At 35.0% G+C, this 12132-nt stretch overlaps 2 protein-coding genes across 2 annotated transcripts; one reads left to right on the forward strand and one right to left on the reverse strand.

Annotated features, from left to right (window-relative positions):
• Positions 1-310: 310 nt before the first annotated feature.
• LOC105617308 lies at positions 311-5891 on the reverse strand. Its single transcript, XM_012198874.1, has 4 exons — positions 5726-5891; positions 4019-4959; positions 1475-3155; positions 311-1296 (listed from the first exon to the last, which is right to left on the reverse strand). The coding sequence occupies exons 1-4, from the start codon at positions 5889-5891 to the stop codon at positions 311-313; spliced, it is 3774 nt and encodes a 1257-aa protein (XP_012054264.1).
• A 1592-nt stretch (positions 5892-7483) lies between these two features.
• On the forward strand, positions 7484-8965 carry LOC105617309. The gene is made up of 2 exons (XM_012198876.1): positions 7484-8103; positions 8446-8965. The coding sequence occupies exons 1-2, from the start codon at positions 7484-7486 to the stop codon at positions 8963-8965; spliced, it is 1140 nt and encodes a 379-aa protein (XP_012054266.1).
• Positions 8966-12132: the final 3167 nt, after the last annotated feature.

The raw sequence follows: 12132 nt of genomic DNA on the forward strand, positions 1-12132 counted from the left end.
TTGTAGAGTCTGGAATGAATGATTCTGGGAAAACATTGAAATATGTTTACCGTCATACTGTTGCCCCAATTCTAAAGATTCTCATTAGACAGCTATAGCGATGAAAGAATAGATCACTGACGAAAAAATAAAAGTTATTAATAAAGGAAAAAAGTTACACTATAATTGTGTACTTTAATCGCCTTTAGCGAAAATCATAACATACCTTTATAATTCCTAATTATTTTTCAATACATGACATATTATTCTGAAATTTTATTATTTCAGTTACTAGATATCAATGTGTTACGGTTTTCGTATATATTCTTATTTATTTCAGTTTCAATTCGACGTAATTATGAACGTTTATTACGAATTCGTTGCTGATTGTAGTATCAATGACTGTTTGTTTTTGTACAGTAGATACACTATTTTTAATATCGTACAAATATTTGTTTAAAATTTGTTCTTCGGATTTATGTTTTCTCATGTCTAATAATTTTCTATTAGTTTTGTTTATTTCTACAATTTCTGATGTCCAGAATTTTTTACTACTCTTCACTTGATGTTTTTCGTTTTCTTTGATCATTCCTATGTTCTCGTTATGTTTCGCTTGACAAGAAAGTGCATTTTCCTCTGTATATTTCAAAAGAGAAAAAGGATGCGGATAATCCTGTGAATTTAGAGAATTTTTCAATCGACTACGTATCAAGAGACTTCTCTGTACTTTGTAAGGTCGACCTAAATCACGCGTTAGTATCAAGTCACAATTGTGACTTGATGTACCGATCAATAAATATCTTCTGTCGTTTTTTTTGTCTTCAATTATAGAATGTTTTATTTTACGTATTCCATTAAATTCTTCTTTCGTCGAAATCCGTAATAAGTTGATATCGTGAAAATCATATTTACTAATTTTAGAAGTTTTATAATTCAAAGAAGAATAATACGAGGCACTAGCGAATGAATCAGAATCTTTCGAAGTCAGTTTGGTATAATTGCCTGTCGGAACGTCTCTTCTAAGAGTATTACTTTCACGGAATATCGTGCTACGAATCATATACAATAATCTTCCGATCTTCATTATTTCAATTATTTTATTGATAAATGCAGTCATACGGTTGCCAATGATAAAAAATAGTTTCGAAATTAAACTTCTTTCGCGTTCCACATCGGAATGATAAGGCACATTATTCGTGCAAAGAGTTTCTAAGGTACTTTCTGTGACATCGTTACAGCGGGATAAACGTTTTGTAGTAATTTCTGCTTTCGTTATCGGATTTGAATAAGTTCCGTTGTCTCCGTTTTTCTCATTATCTGAATAAAAAATTTTGATTTAAACTCAATTTTATACTTAATATTCTGCACAGAACTATGCAATTTTTAAAATTGTATTTTGATTAATGAAAAGCCATTGTAAAACGGAAAAATGTGGCAAATTACTTTTTCTCTTTTTAAATATAGAGTATTATGGTAACATAAAGAAACCAATTACCTGTTACATGTTTATGCAAATTTTTGAATGGGGGAAATATATTTGCCTTTAACAATGGAGCAGTTGTAGTTTTATCTTCTTTAAATGTCGCTTGGCATTGGTGATCAAAGCAGAGCTTTGGAAAATCCATTTTCTTTGAAAATATGTTCTCCGAGTGATCTCTTCCAGCAGTAATATTGTGCGCGATGGCACTTTTTAGAAGATTTTCTATCGACCTGTGATTACTTAATTTTTCAATATCCGGATCGATGGTTACATTTATCTCTTTTTCATTCATTGCTATTGCCTTCTCGATTTTTTGTTTTTTTTCATATTCAATAAGATTTTTATCGTATTCGATATTTGTCATCAATGAGACAATGTGAAATTTTATTTTCTTCTTGGCTTTGCTCATTGGTACTTGATTTGTGCTTTGTTCTATCACGGCATCCGCAGTTGATGGCAAGATTTCGTCAATTTTATCTTCCTGTTTATTCTCACGTTTTCCTTTTTTTGATTTTAATATAATTTTTAGTAGTGAAGCACATATGCCTAATGATTTTGATTCCGTTTCCTGCACACTTGAAATTGGTTCTTCATTTGTAACTGCAGTCGTAGCTCTCTCCTTTTCTTGATCAGCTTCCTGTGACAGGATGTCTCGTAAACTTTTAATCTCGTCGCACATTTCAATAATTTTATTTCTTTTCGCATACATGATTTTATCTTCTGTTTGTTTTTTAAATTGCTGTACATCTGACGAACTTGTAAATTCCTGCTGATTTATTGTCTGTTCACAGCTCTGAATCTTAATCGCATTTTGTGCTTCGCAAATATTCTCGACATTGATCTTTTCGCTAAGCGTAATCGTATCACTCTCAGATTCTGTTAAAGTCTTCATCGATTCGTCGTCGGCGACGTTAATGTATGCCTTGGCCGTCCAACATTGTGCGCTGCATGGAATTTCGTTTCTTTCTCTGTATTTTTGCGCATTTTCCTCATATCTCTCTGTGTCTATTCTCAAGCAGACATTCGACTTGATCAAAGATGATGCCTGGTATTCCGATTCTTCAACATTATTGACTGTCGTCCCGTCTATTTCGATAATCCTCGGTTGAAGTTTTTTTTTGTCCTCGCTAATGCTCTCCTCCGACGTCGTCCTATAGCAACACGCGCAATTCTCCGTGCTGTAACAATGCTGTTCGGAAGTCGTGAGACTTTCCTTCGCCTGATCAGCACCGCCACCGTCTGGGTTTTTGGGAGGATTGCTATGCGTGTCAGCTAGAACAGTCTCCGGCTTACCTGTGCATGGCTTCAGCAGTAACTTCTTGGGACTTCGCGGTTTTACATAGGTGAACGGGTCTAGCAAACGAATATCTGGCGGCATCGTACTGTACAATCTCCTGGGAGCCTCGAATCTCGCTGAATAACATGGTCTGGAGAATTGTTGTATGACGCGTGTCGACAACGTCGGCGCTGGCAGCATTGTGCATCGTCTGCGATCAAATTCTGCCTCCACTTGACGGATTTTATTCTGAATGTTGCTCAACCGAGTCTCCGCGATCGCACGTTGAGATCGATACAGTGCAAAGTTTACATTTACTCGCTCATCGCACTCTTTTTGGCGTAACGCCGATAAGAAGTCTCGCAACTCAGCATCAGATTTGAGAGCGAGAACCGTCGGATCTATGAGATCGGTCGTCACCTTGATACAGAAAGAAAAGTGTGTAAAAATTAAATAGATATGCCTGAGTTCGAATATTATTTCGATATCAAAAAGTCAAAGTAATATAAGGAATAAAGTCATAGTGATGTGCGAGTGCTTTGCTATAGTTGATATTGCTATGAGATGTCATTAAGATCTTTTTCAATTTTCTTTTAATCAAGGTTCAACTTATTTCTCATCTTTTTCTAATTCCAGAATTGAAAAGAGATAATGAATAAGTTGAATCTCGGTCAAGAGTTAACCGTCAGTTGTGAAACTGGGCTTAAAATCATTATGAAACTATGATAAAAATTGCATCTCATTGTAACACTGCTATGATATACACACAGATTAAAGCTCAGTTCCAATTCATGGTTAACTTAATTACTTAATTCTCATCTTTTTCCAATTCTAAAATTGGAAAGAGACAGTGAATAAGTTGAACCTCGATTAAGAGTTAACCATGAGTTGTAGAACTAGGCTTAAGATTAAGATAGTATATTGGCTGCGTTCGGCAATATCGCTTGATGAATCCAAGGCATCAGAGGCATCCGAGCGACATTATCGAAAGCAGTCAATATGTGATGTTATTGTGATCTTTTGATCATCTCACAATGGACATATTCAGCGGATTCAACAATTGACTGAGTACTCGCTGTTATTAATGTATTCTTTTAAATCAATCAGCATTTTAGTTCTGGAAGAATACATAGCAGCGAGCGCTCATTCAACTGTTGAGTCTGCCGAACGCAGTACAATAACGTATGTAATTTATCCGTGACTATTGTGATATGAATATGACATTTTTTGCTATGAGGATATAAGTAGCATATATTAAAATTTCTCCAACAATTTGATGTTACCTCCACTCCAACCCCTTGAATCTCCATTATCTTCTGATTGATGAGTCCTTCAACCTGTACCTTCAACAGATTCATCTTCAGTTGTACTAATGTGAGGACCGGGATGACGTTAGGTGGCGGATTGGCCGTCATGTGCAGATTAATCAGTGTGTTTACTTGCTGCACATTCCTCGATTCTGTTAATAGCTGATCCTTGGTCAGGATGCTTATAGCCTTTTGCGCCTTTGTCATCGTCTCCTCCATTGTAGTGGTCACATTCGAGCCCGGCACTTTACGTAGCAACAGTCGTGTCGCAGCACAAGGTATGATGCCTTGCAATGATAGGAACTGTGAAGCCAAAGCTTGCAGATGTAGGGAGGCTGGACAGTTCCTTTGCGAGCAGATAGTATCATCGACGTTGGGCGTGCAACGATGCTCAACCGGATCGGTAGCATCGTAACGACATCCGGCGCGTAACACGTTTCTAATTTCCATCGAGTCAACATCGCCTCTTTGGCTTCTCTGGCAGCATCCACAATTCAACATGGCTTCATGGGTGCGAATAAACGGATCGTAGAACGGCAAAGGCATGGGATAGGGATAGAACGGCGGCGCAGGAGGTGGTGGATAACAGGCGGTGGGATAAGTTAATCCACACGATGGACCCGCTGGAACCGAGGATGTTATTTGAGGTGCCAAAGGAGGCATGGGCTGCTGTTGTTGTTGGGTCACCGGCGATGCTGGGCAGTTGCTGGGCAGGATAAAGATGGGCGCGGCGTTGCTAACGCACGCACGAATCTGGTCCAAAATATTCTGCGGCAACTGGCCGCAACCGGGATGAGTCGGTGGTAAGCTCTGAAAGACTGGATGACATGGATTTGTTATTGGCTGCGGTATACTCGGTGGGCATTGGTGTGTCACTATATAAGTATCCGGCTGACAAACATGAGTGATAGGTCCTCCTGGATAATAGATGAGAAAAATTAGAATAGAATACAATCATATATTTAGTCATTTATTTTAGTCATTTATGTATATATATATATTTCTTGTTATAAAATTATTATTAAAAATTAGTTGACTCGCCTATATTCTCTGTATATAATATTCTCAACTCAATTTTTACCTAATTATTACATACATTTTAAGCAAACAAAGAAAATCGATAATTACTCGTTTAATTAATTATTTATTTCGAAAATATTATTACTGATTTAATTATAAGAGAATATCTACCAAAAACTTGAGGCAGATTTGATTAATTGTTTTTAATTGATACTCTCTATTAAAAGACAGATAATATTAATAATTAATTTATTATTTTGAAAATATTATTATTAATATAACTGTGAAAGGATATAATTTATTTACTGTTGAAATTTTAAACAATTTATTTATTTTTCAATTGATGTCACTTCAAACAAACAAACAAATAAATATTTGTATATAGATATTTTTCATCTCTTCATTATATTATACAATGAATTCAATAAAATATAATGAATTCGGATAAAATTAAAATGAGAATAAATTCAAGATGGACATATTTTATTCAATTTTTTAAACATTTTTTAAAATAATATCTAGAAAATATCTTTTTATTAAATAAAGCGGTTTCGCTTCGTCACTTTAATCAAATATATATTTGTAAAAAAGCACTCAACTTAAATTGTATGACATTAAATTATTACGTAATTTAGCATTTGATGGACATGATCGGTTTTGTACCTTGAGAAGTTCCGGAGCACGGACCGCATGCTGCAGTTTGCATCTGCTGAGTGCTGGTTTGCCGTTGTTGACATGTTGGAAAATTATACTGACTCGTCTGCACGGGTACGTTCTGACAGGGCGCGACCTGTGACATCGAGGCCGCGTTACAGGGTAAATTAATCATCGGTACCAGAGACTAGATCATTGATTTGCTTTAACGAATTTAGATCCCGGCTGCAGCTGTCGTGCCAGTTCGTTCTCCTTCATGATCAATAATGCATTATTCTATTCGCAGTAAGTTTGACCATAATTTACGAAAATTACACTTGAAAATTTAAATTTTGATTTTGTAAATGGAAACGTCAAGCACGAGATGTTCGGTGCTTGTCGTTGCCTTCGTTAAGATTTGAAGTTGCAGCGATCTGTCAAAATAAAATCATCCTATCGATAATTAAATAATGTTATTCAATAAAATTCATTTATATGTAATAGATAATATTTAAGTCATGGTATAGAATTCTACCATAATTTTAATAAGTTACGTTTATAAATACGGTATATAATGTTTTCTATAAGAATTTTGCGATTTGTGCTTTGTCTTCAAAGTTTCAAATTCATTATGGCGAGAGAACATTTTTCTCTCAGCATTTAAAGTCCGAGACTCACGCGTCACCTGGTTAAAATAAAATTCAATTAATTATATAGATCCGATTATACTGAGTAATTTCTTTAACGGCGATAATCTTTATATAACGCAATTTAAACTTACTTCCACTTTTCTCAAGATCGAGACCTTTTCTCTGATTAAATGTCGATGAAAATGTACTTAAAGAGACGACGACGTTTTCTTAAATGGTTCGTCACTTCTCGGCGTGATAAACTTATTTACGACGCCATTAAAAACCGATAAAAACTGGTTCAAATCGATTAAATCGAAAAGATAAAAAATGTAGCTGAATATTTTATCATTATTTAATATAAAATTTACGGTGATGTCACCTTTTTTTATCTACACTTAATTTTGGGAATTTTTTTTTAAATACAAAAGGCGAGAAATGAGGAATAGATTGAATAAGTAGTAATATTTAACATATGTGCAAATTTAATAACTAATTTATTGATAATATATAGATAATATAGAAAGAATAGAAACTACATTAGATTTCCGAAGAATTACTGGTTCTGAAAAATGTTAAAGACAGTTATGACATTTATTTGTATCTCACACAAGACTAATCGACTCGTGTTGATACAAGTTTTGTTATCGGTCAGATAAATAAATGCGTGGAGGGGAGATCTGTGAAAGTGTAACGAAGCATGTGAACACTTCTTATTAGTTGTAAGTGGAACGTGCTGAGAGACTTTGAGTGAGTTTAGAACCCGCTGATAAAGTCTTTAATTATGTTACGTTTAGATAGTCTTTATAATCATGTGCGAGCTATGTATGTCATCTATTTAATTATTAATTGATTGAATTAATTGATCGCTCGTTTACATCAATGTCTATGTTGCATTTTAACTCATTCTCGAGAGGTTAACGACACGGTTAAAATGTTTTTTAATTATTCCGTCGCCCGCTGACTCGTTGCACTTCGTGACGATAAACATTATTAACGCGCGCGGCACTCGTCGCGACAACGTTATTAGAACGAGCGGGCTCGCGTAAAAAAATCCTCATAATTCTCGACTTTCCGGCTTTAAGCGCGCGCTCTCGCAGTGCCGGTGTCCTTAATTGCTACCGTGTTTTATTACAGCGATATTATTTTCCCTTTCGCTATGGCCGACCCAGATCCCTGTACGAAGTCGGGGAAACTCATGGAGAAGTGCGAATGCAAACATTGTTACTTCATAAAGTGGATATTGATTCCGGAGATGGTCCATGGTCGTTATTTCTGTGAGCCTGGATCCAGGGAGTTCGTCGAGCTCGATTCCGTCGACGTGGAACACCTAGACCGGAAGATCAGTCGCGAGAACATGCTACATCGGGTGATGGCACGCGTAAAGTTTTCCGGAGTAACATGTAGCTTTCCTCTTATTATCAAATTGCTTAAACATATGGAAACTACGCCGCCCGACCCATTCTTGAACGAGGAGATGTTTTACAGCAAGATGACGCTTAACTATGGAACAGACGGCACTTCGAAGTGTTACGTGTCCGATCTAGGTCGATTCAATGATCAGGCTGTTATCGTATTGGAAGATCTGACCGCGAGTGGTTACACACAAGTAGATGAAAAATTAGATGAGAATCACCTGAAGTTGTGTATGAAAGCTTTGGCGACGTTTCATGGCAAGGGATTGAAACTGAAGGCACATAAGTTTCCTATTTTCAGAGAGTTCTATGCGAAACTATCTGAACCGATTGACTGGTTGCATCTCAATACAAGTCCTGGCAGGTATAATTTGATTATTGTTTGTACGTACATTTAGTATTAAAAATTACATCTTTATTTTAAAAATATGCAAATTATATGAAGCGAGAACATATCCATATACACATATTGTCGATTCTTGATTCTTTTCAATAATAATAATGTAAATAAATTAATATTAAATATATTAAAATATTAATTAAAAAATAATATAGTTGAAAAGATGTATAATGCAAGTACAATGCAATTAGCTTACTTGGAGTCCGTTGGATCATGTATATAACATATCTTTAATCTTGTATCATTTGCAGAACTAATCCGTTGGATCATCTATATAACATATCTTTAATCTTGTATCATTTGCAGAACATCTGAACTTATAGTTGAATCAACATTGGATAATCCTGAATGTTTGGACAGTTCATTATATTCCGCATTGCCAATTGAGGCAAGTCTCTCCGAGAAAATAAGAGCAAAACACAACATAACGACCAAAGTCGAGTTTAACGATTTTTGGACCATCTGCCATGGTAATTTCACACGGAATAACTTGTTGTTCAGGTACGAGAATGGGTATCCGAGTGACGTAAAAGTAATTGATTGGAGCACAATGAGGTACTGTTCACCATCGATTGATTTCGGTCACATTCTCCTCGAAAATCTGCCCGACGACAATAATCTGGTGAAGGTTAAGGCATTTTGCCAGAATATGTTAGAGATTTATTTAGACGTCGTGAAAGATGTGTGTCTAGAAGTAGATCGCGAACTCTTAGAACGAGACATTATCGCCAAGTTACCGTTTGCGTATGGCATGATTGAAAATCGGATGCTCAGAAAAACAGGGATGATGTTGCGTGCGCTCGATCAGTTAGGCAGTTTTGATTAAACAACAACAGTTTTGATTAAATCGTTATCGTCGTTTGATTACAGTTATTTAATCCTTTATAAAGTCTTCACGATATTTGTTCCATGTATTAAATTTCTTACCATTTTACTGTGCATATTCGATAGTAGTGTACAAGAATAGAATATATCAAAATGAATATTATAGATTTAAGTTCAAAAATTTACTTTTATCATTATACTTTTGAGGAGCATCCTTTCAAAATATGTTTTGTTCAAAATTTGTAATTTTCATAAAATGAGACAGAAAGAAACTGCGCACACAATATTATAAAATTATACATTTTACAGAAAATAACAATATGTCAATCAGTAGGATGTATGATGAAATATTAAACAAAATTACTAAACAATTGCTAAAAATGTTCAACAAATACATCTTTGTTTGTTTCCAGTTAAAAAATGCATTTCGAAATGTCTATGTTTTTTCAGCATATAATTAATGATGAAAAAAATGCTTTCTGAACATCTTAGAGTTATAATAGTGAGTTTTTCAACATTGAACATTACGCCATCTCTAACTAAAAAAATGAAATTTTGGACAAATGTATTTTATATTAGATGTACAACTTTGCTTCCGCCGTTTTTTTCCTAAATTCGAGGCTTTATTGTAAAAAACTGGTTATACATTTATGATTCAAAGTATTGTCCATCGCTGGCCACTACTTTCTCCCATCTTTCGGGTAACGTACGAATCCCGCGTCGAAAAACTGGTCATCTTTTGAGGCTATCCACGAATCGATCCAATTTTTTGCACTTCTTCATAAGACCGGAAGTGCTGGTCAGCTAGGCCGTGTGCCATTGATCGAAACAAGTCAGAGAGAGCAACGTCTGGAGAATACGGCGGGTGGGGTAGGACTTCCCATTTCAACGTTTCCAAGTATGTCTTGATCACTTTCGCAACATGGGGTCGAGCATTGTCATGCTGCAAAATCATTTTATCGTGTCTCTCGTTGTATTGCGGCCGTTTGTCTTTCAATGCTCGGCTCAAACGCATCAATTGCGTTCGATACCGATCGCCTGTGATTGTTTCAGTCGGTTTTAATAATTCATAATATACTACGCCGAGCTGGTCCCACCAAATACAGAGCATGACCTTGGACGTCAAAATCACCGTCTTGAAACTCTCAACACGTTCTTTCACTAATAGGCCTCACCATAAGTATTTGAGAGCATTCGATGAGCCTCAGCCGCAGATTTCTTCATATTGAAGCAAAAAATTAAAATCTCTCGCAAATGACGAGAATTTGGCTCGTAAACTGATATTTTCAATCGAGAATAACTTTATGATGCAGACACAAATCGACTAATGTTTCTATGGGATTATGTTGATGCCCAAGTTTATTGTATGACGTCTATGATCTATTTATTTCGACCACCACTTACCGCTAAAGCCATCTATAGGAAAACGGCGGAAGCAAAGTTGTACACCTAATATTTTAATTTGAACTAAAATGCAAAGCCATCACGCAAAAAAATTCAATATGAGTAAGATTTCAGGGAAGTGTTGATGCACATCTAAGTGACGCTTATCAAAACTTTAGTATACTTCTAAAATCTTATTCACATTGAATTTTTTTACATCGATAGTTTTGCGTTTTGGCTCCAGAGTTCAAATTGGACAGGTTTGATATATACTAACAGTGTTCGGCGATGAAATGCGGCATAGTATGTTGCTTGGAAAGTCTACTCCTCTTTTACTTTATAAACAATATGATTAATGTCATTTGAGTTTAGATTTTCATTTCATGCAGAATGATGATGATGAATTTTCGAGATTTTCAAATACGAATAAATTATTTCATGACATGCGTCTTTATAATGTTATTATTAAAGATGATAAATTAATGTCATATATACGTAGTATAAAAATTTTTATTATTGTATTTCTTTGTTTTGTAAACAGCTTATTAGACTTGCAGGGTTGTTTTTATATGGCATATGCACATCGTACCACAGCTGCTACTGTGATATACAATATCAGTGTCCGGCGATGAAATGTGGTATAGCATGTTGCTTGCAAATGCAAATTCATATTGTTACTTTGGATTTACTTTTTCTTTGCTCTTTCAATATTGATTACCTAGTTTAATATTTTTAGATTTATTTGTGTCATTTTTATTTTCTAATAATACTATTCTATTAATTTGCGTTATGCATTTCTCGAAATATATCAGGATAATTTCAGGATGATTATAAATTCTAAAATAACTACGCAAATAAATTAGTATTATCATTGAAAAATATCTGAGATTATAATTACAACGAATAAACTTATAAAGCATTTTTATTTTTTCTTGATATACAAATCTTGATATATTTTGAGTTGCAAGAATTATATGTTGAAAAATTCCATTAGTACAATAAAGAATTGCAACGAGTGAGTATTTTTCTTGTTAAAAATTTTCATTTTGGATTAATAGAATTATATCTGGTTGTCTTTTCCGAAGGAATTATTAATTACGTTACCTCTATCTCTGAGTCGTTTCCGCAGTTCCGGTTTGCTCCGGCGTGATATTTCGCGAAGCTTGAGGTTGAATTCTCACTGGTCGATGTACGCCGTGGCTCGATTGGTACAGGAATATCCAATATAAAGCGGCCATTAAAAATATCAGGATGATGGTAAAAAGGAGCATCCGTCTTGCTCCACAAGTGGACTTCATTGCAGTCGTTATGATAGGAGGACATGCCGGCAGAACTTGTTTTGATGAAGCGGATTTCTGCTCTTGCATCGATGCATCATAGCTGCTGTTATACAGGCAAGGCGTCCTTGTCAAACCCCACCCCATTTGGAATTTAGTAATTTTGACGATTTTCTGCCGAAAAAGGATATAAGCCAAATTATGTAGAGATTTAATCGAGCCGAACTCAAGTCAGATTATCTCGGTCATGACAACTAACGATCGTCTGATCTTGTACATGATTGCCAATCGATTTGTACATACATACAATGCAATCGATAAACAAATTCAAAGCACGCGTTTTTGTAGAATGCTGTAAATATTAATAATCGAATTATAAATTAAAAATTTTAACTATAAGAGACTTTTAAAATTAATTTGTACACGGAAAGAACGATTTTGCTGAAATATTAAAAAATTTAGTTAGATATAAAAATAATTTTGTTGGATTATTAAAATAATTATATAG

Source organism: Atta cephalotes (genome assembly GCF_000143395.1).
Source record: "Atta cephalotes unplaced genomic scaffold scaffold00012, whole genome shotgun sequence".
In the NCBI taxonomy this organism is placed as follows: Eukaryota; Metazoa; Arthropoda; class Insecta; order Hymenoptera; family Formicidae; genus Atta; species Atta cephalotes.

What these genes read in the sequence shown, in the direction of transcription:
- LOC105617308 (XM_012198874.1), bottom strand. Translation starts at nt 5,891, where the DNA reads ATGATTAATTTACCCTGTAACGCGGCCTCGATGTCACAGGTCGCGCCC. An exon ending in TTCAAGGGGTTGGAGTGGAG is followed by an intron (nt 3,156 to 4,018) that starts GTAACATCAAAT and finishes TTCTGTATCAAG; the next exon opens with GTGACGACCGATCTCATAGA. An exon ending in TTTGCATAAACATGTAACAG is followed by an intron (nt 1,297 to 1,474) that starts GTAATTGGTTTC and finishes TTTTTTATTCAG; the next exon opens with ATAATGAGAAAAACGGAGAC.
- LOC105617309 (XM_012198876.1), top strand. Translation starts at nt 7,484, where the DNA reads ATGGCCGACCCAGATCCCTGTACGAAGTCGGGGAAACTCATGGAGAAG. An exon ending in CTCAATACAAGTCCTGGCAG is followed by an intron (nt 8,104 to 8,445) that starts GTATAATTTGAT and finishes TATCATTTGCAG; the next exon opens with AACATCTGAACTTATAGTTG.